We start from the raw sequence: 6,000 nt of genomic DNA on the forward strand, positions 1-6,000 counted from the left end.
TACTACATTTAAAATACAACAAAATTCACTGAGGTCCCAAAAGAAAACATGCTCTTTTTAAAGTATCCTTTCATGAGATTTTTTTTCACAACCCAAAATGCTCTTCCCCAGTTCTCTAAATGGTATACTACCCAATTCAATCATCTCCTTGATGAAACCTTTCCTACCAGTACTCAGGAAAGACCTTTTAAAAAAGAGATCCTAAATTTTTATACAGTACAAAGCCAAAACTAGAATTACAATATTAGGCTGAAAAAACACAAATCAAATATTGGGTCATATTCAAATTAAAGTTTACCAGATCAAATATTGGGTCATTTCAAAATTAAAATTTACCTTTGCTTAGTCCATCTGCCTTTTCACTGGTACTATTTCCTCCAAGTTTCATAGCGTCATCGTTAACATTACATTCCTGGGTAAATAGGCATATTTCTTAAACAGTACTGCTATCAGTTTTAAATAACTTTAAATGCATCCTGTTTTATATTGCTTTACTTTGCATAATAAAAACAACTTAAATTGCTACCCAATTCTGGAGCAACTGAAGGGGAGGGTGAATAAGTGAAGAGGAAAATATACAAATTGATTTAAAATTTTTTCACAGGTATCTCAAAAAAAAAAAAAACTACTTGGTCTTTACCTTTTCAAAAGGAATACCGAAAGCAAATCTCAATTATAAATGACACATTAATGAGAAATTCAAGAACTGGAATCTACTTTATAATTAAGAATTCTCAGACTTCAAACTTTTCAAATCAATGTTCCATGTTCATATCGCACCACTGCACTCCGTCTCAAAAAATAAAATAAATTAAAAATCCAAAATACAATATTTTTAGAGATACGTAACTAGAAGAGTTACTTTAGATAGTTAACGTCTAAGCATTAGCTCCGAGAAAGAGATGGTAAAAATGTTTTTCATCAAACGTCCTATCCAGTCTTCAATAATTACTATAACCATTTATATTAAACAGTATGGGAAAAAAAAAAACAAACTATACGTTTATTCAAACATAAAGGATGTCCTTTGCATTCATCTTCTTCCTTTTTTTTTTTTTCTGAGACAGAATTTCATTCTTGTTGCCCAGGCTGGAGTGCAATGGTACAATCTTGGCTCATTGCAAACTCCACCTCCCAGGTTCAAGTGATTCTCCGCCTCAGCCTCCCAAGTAACTATGATTACAGGCATGCGCCACCACACCCAGCTAATTTTGTATTTTCAGTAGAGACAGGGTTTCACCATGTTGGTCAGACTGGTCTGGAACTCCTAACCTCAGGTGATCTGCCCACCTCGGCCTTCCAAAGTGCTGGGATTATAGGCATGAGTGCCCAGTTTTGGATTATTCTTTATATCAAAATATTTTGCTCAGCAAACATTTTCTCTATAAAGTTCAAAGATAAACTTTTTATCAAGTCCAACCTGGATGAAATAATAGTATGTTAGAATCTAGAGGAATTTAAATCAGTATTTCAGTATACTTATGTTTGGAATATCTAAACATACTTGAAAGAGTGATTTTTTTTTTTTTTAGTAAATCCCTGGCTGGAAATCACATCTTCAGTTGCCATTTCAATTAATGTAGCAACCCAAATACCTAAAAACCTTCCTACTATAAAACACACCTTAAATATGTAACTGATCTTGGGGAAAAATAAGAGAAATCCTTATTGTTAATTGATAATTTCTCAATTAATACTTGAGACTAAAGCCGTAAGCAGTCTTATGTGCTTCTATCAAATCTGGTAACCTAAAACTTCAGTTTCAATAACCAAATGTAGGAAGAACAAGACATAACACATTAGGTTGCTCAGGGTGAGGAACTGAATCTGAGACTTCAACAGGTTTAACTCTCAATAAAAGTAGAAAGTAGGAAATATAACTAAGTGCAGACATTAATAAAATAAAATCGCAATAGCACTGACAGGAAATTGATGTACTGCCTTCACTGAAAACTAAAAACAGGGAAGAATGGCAATTCAGAAGAGTTCAGAAAAGAAGTATATTGCATACATCTTTTTGCTATTTCCTTCTATTTAAGTTATTTGAATTTTCAGGTAAGAAAAGAAGTAACTGTTCCTCTCTAATAACATTTATTTTTCTCACTAAACTAATTTTTAATTCTTAGAGACCAAATATAAATGTATGTTTATATTATATACATATATACACACACACACAAAGTTTCAAGAAAAGTCACCCTTATTCTCATCACTAGGATGTAAGTTATTATTAACATTTTGGTACAGATAGTGTATGTGAACGGACTTAAACCACACATGAATATATTATTTACAAAGTGAAGAACCAAACTTCACACAAAGATTTGTACCTGTCATTTTTTAACTAAAAAGAATCATGAAAGTGATTATTCATAAAAAATAATACTTAATGGTTGCATTAAGTTTTATTAATATAAGTTTTATGGCCATATCGTTTAACTGTTCCCTTGTCAAAAGATGTTTCAAATTGTCCACCTTTATCGTATTTTTATTTGTTTTAGAGACAGGGTCTCACAATGTCACTGAGGCTGGAGTGCAATTGTGCAATCATAGCTGACCATAGGCTCAAACTCCTGGGCTCCAGCAATACTCCTGCTTCAGCCTCCCAGGCAGGTGGAACTACAGGCGCCAGTCACCATGCCCAGCCTTTAAAACAATGTTGAGGAAAAAGAAAAAACTTGTACTTTCTTTGGAAAAAATGAATTTCTGGTAACTCCTTTCAGATAGTTTCTTAGAAATGGCATTATTGACTGGCAAAATTGTTCAAAGATTATAAACAATTTTAAGTCTCTTGATACAAATTATTAATTGTTCTCAAGCATGTGATACCCGCTGGCACCTATAACCCCAGCACTATGGGAGGCTGAGGCAGATAGATCGCTTGAACTCATGAGTTCGAGACCAGCCTGGACAACATGGCGAAATCCCATGACTTGAGACCGGGAGACAGAGGTTATAGTGAGTCGAGATTGCAACACTGCACTCCAGTTTGGGCAACAGAGCCACACCTTGTCTGAAAACATAAAAAGAAGGTGGCATGAACTTTCATTCTTATCAGCAACACATGAGAGACAGAGAGACCATTCTTCACATTTCTGAAAACACAATTTCTTGACAGTTTTTTTAAATGATGAAATTTAAAGATTTCACAATAAACTGGAGGTTTCACATAAAGTGCACTTACTACTACTTTACCTTCTTCAGTAGATTCTTTTTAATTCTTTCAATAGGAAGAGGTCTGCCATCATGGAAGTTGGTGAGGATTACTGCAATGGCTGTAAGAGTTTTACCCTTAAAAATGTTTTAAAAAGAAAAATGGTCAGATTCTGAAACCCAGTTCACCAGAAAAACATTCCCATTTTAAAATCAAGTAATCGAATATCAAATATCATTCAAGGCCACAAAGTGTACTGTATATACATGTCAATGAAAAATGAGTATTTCATTTAGTTAGAAAATGCTTTCTTCCACTGCATTAGTAGGGAATTATTAAATTATTTACACTATAAAATACTACAAAGTATCTCTGAGAAATGTCATTTTATTGAATGACTGCTATTCTACAACTCTACATTTAACCCTGAACTATTGATTTTTATCACGCAGCTATTTATAACTATTCATTTGCCATGAAGTTCAGAGCTAAAGTGATTAGTAATTCCAGTATGCATATAATCATTTTATTAAAATTTGACCTAAAGATAATACCAAGCTTAAAAGTCATAACTTCTCCATAAAGCATAAAAGACATATTTCTTATGCATTTTTCTTAAGTGGAAGCATGTAATTTTTCAATGTTTACTGCAGTTTAATTCATAGTTAGCAATACAGAAGTAAATCTCTGGCAATTTTAAAGCAGTGTAAATAACAGCAGTTTTAAAAGTGTGGTCCACAGGCCACTGGGGATGGGGAGGGTTTCCCAGGAGCCCTTCATGAAAATGTGAAGTCAAAACTGTTTTCATAATACTACTAGGACAGACCTTACTCTGTCAACATCTGCACTAATCCTACAAAAAGCCCAAATATCAATGGTGAAAAAAGTGCCTCAGCATAAAACAAAGCAGTTGGTAGTAAGGGGTATATTAGTACTAGTCATCACATTCTTAACTGCCACATAGTTTTTAAAAAAAGTTTTCCTTAAGAAAGTTCTTGGCTGGGTGCAGTGGCTAAGGCCTATAATCCCAGCACTTTGGGAGGCTGAGGCGGGTGGATCACCTGAGGTCAGAAGTTCAAGACTAGACTGACCAACATGGTGAAACTCCGTCTCTACTAAATACAAAAAATTAGCCAGGCATGGTGGCGCATGCCTGTAATCTCAGCTACTTGGGAGGCAGGAGAATCACTTGAACCTGGGAGGCGCAGGGTGCAGTGAGCCAAGATTGAACCATTGCACTCCAGCCTGGGCAATAAGAGTGAAACTCCATCTCAAAAAAAAAAAAAAAAAAAAAAAGAAGAAGAAGAATGTTCTTGATGGAGCAGTACACATTAATTTTATTAAATCTCATTACTTAAGTACAAATCTTTTTAATTTCTGTGTAGTGAAATGGAAATTACATATGAACTACTTCTGTTCAAACTATGTATCAAACTATGAGGGTTAGCTAGAGAAAAATAACTCAAGATGGGAGTTATAAGCTCAACTAATCACTTTTTTCATGCAACACCATTTTTACTTGAATGACAACTATCAATCACGACGGTCTAAAGATATTTTCTTGAAAATGAACAAAGTGAGACTGTCATCTACAAAGGAAACAACTGAGATTATTTGTAAATGATAATATGTGAGTTTTCAATAGAAAATTAGAATGTTATAAAAGTTGTGACACTATGAACATAGTGCCTTCCCAAAATGTAAATGATTTTCTAATAACATCAGTGGTAACGTTAATGAATGTAAGTTTTGGATATTGCATACGAAATACATCAACATTTGGCAGGTCTGCCCAACTCAATGAACCAACATTTTCTAAAAGAGCAATGCTTGGTGTTATAAAAATCATACATGGGTAAACTATCCATTCAATGGGCAAGATTCACAAATAGATTTCAATGGAACAGGGTATAAAAAGCTCACTGATATGATTTAGCGTTCCGTATTACAACAGTTAACCTTTAATAAACTAATACTTACTGAATTTTGATGTAGTATATCAAAGAAATCTGCAATTACCTAAAAAGCTATTAAAATACTCCTTCCTTTACAACTACATACCGTCGTAAGGACAAACTTTCTTCATATACTTCAACGAAAACAACCTAACAGAGCAGACTGAATGAAGAAGCAGGTGAGAATTTAGCTGCCATCTATTCGGCCAAACACAGAGATGTGCAAAAATGTAAAACAATGCCAGTTGTCTCAACAAAATTGTTAAGTGTTTTGGCATACTTTTCATTTAAAAATATGCTATTTATGTTAACAAGTAATGAGTTTGTACTGTTATCTTTAGTTACCACTGGCTAACACTATAAATACTGATAACAGCACCCAAAAACAAAAGTTCTTTGAGATCATTTTTATAAGTAGAAGAGGTTACTGAGACCAAAAAATATAAAAACTGCTAGTGTAAGGACCCATAAATATTACTCTGCATACCACAATATTTGTGATGGAATACAATTTCACATAACATTGTTTTGTCTTTACTTTTTAAAAGAAAACCTATGAAAGACAGGTCACCCTGAATTTCAAAGAGCAAAGAAAATTCAGAAACATGGCCAGACAGGGTGGCCTACATCTGTAATCCCAGCACTTTGGGAGGCCAAGGCGGGTGGATCACTTGAAGTCAGGAGTTCAAAACCAGCCTGGTCAACATGGTAAAACCTTGTCTCTATTAAAAATATAAAAATTAGCTGGGCATGGTGGCACATGCCTGTAATCCCAGCTATTTGGGAGGCTGAGACAGGAGAAATGCTTGAACCTGGGAGGCAGAGGCTGCAGTGAGCCAAGATCGTGTCACTGCACTCCAGCCTGGGTGACAGAGCAAGACTCCACCTCAA

At 34.5% G+C, this 6,000-nt stretch overlaps 1 protein-coding gene across 3 annotated transcripts in view; it reads right to left on the reverse strand.

Moving 5' to 3' along the window:
* The window catches only part of HLTF (helicase-like transcription factor), a 54,584-nt gene that overhangs the window by 33,427 nt on the left and 15,157 nt on the right, over window positions 1-6,000 (reverse strand). For all 3 annotated transcript variants that reach the window (XM_011958925.1, XM_011958924.1, XM_011958923.1), the window contains exons 8-9: window positions 3,196-3,291; window positions 337-412 (exon numbers count right to left, since the gene is read on the reverse strand). In XM_011958925.1, the coding sequence (XP_011814315.1) occupies window positions 337-412; window positions 3,196-3,291 (172 nt within the window). The remainder of the gene's footprint in view (window positions 1-336; window positions 413-3,195; window positions 3,292-6,000) is intronic.

Source organism: Colobus angolensis, unplaced genomic scaffold (genome assembly GCF_000951035.1).
Source record: "Colobus angolensis palliatus isolate OR3802 unplaced genomic scaffold, Cang.pa_1.0 Scaffold48, whole genome shotgun sequence".
In the NCBI taxonomy this organism is placed as follows: Eukaryota; Metazoa; Chordata; class Mammalia; order Primates; family Cercopithecidae; genus Colobus; species Colobus angolensis.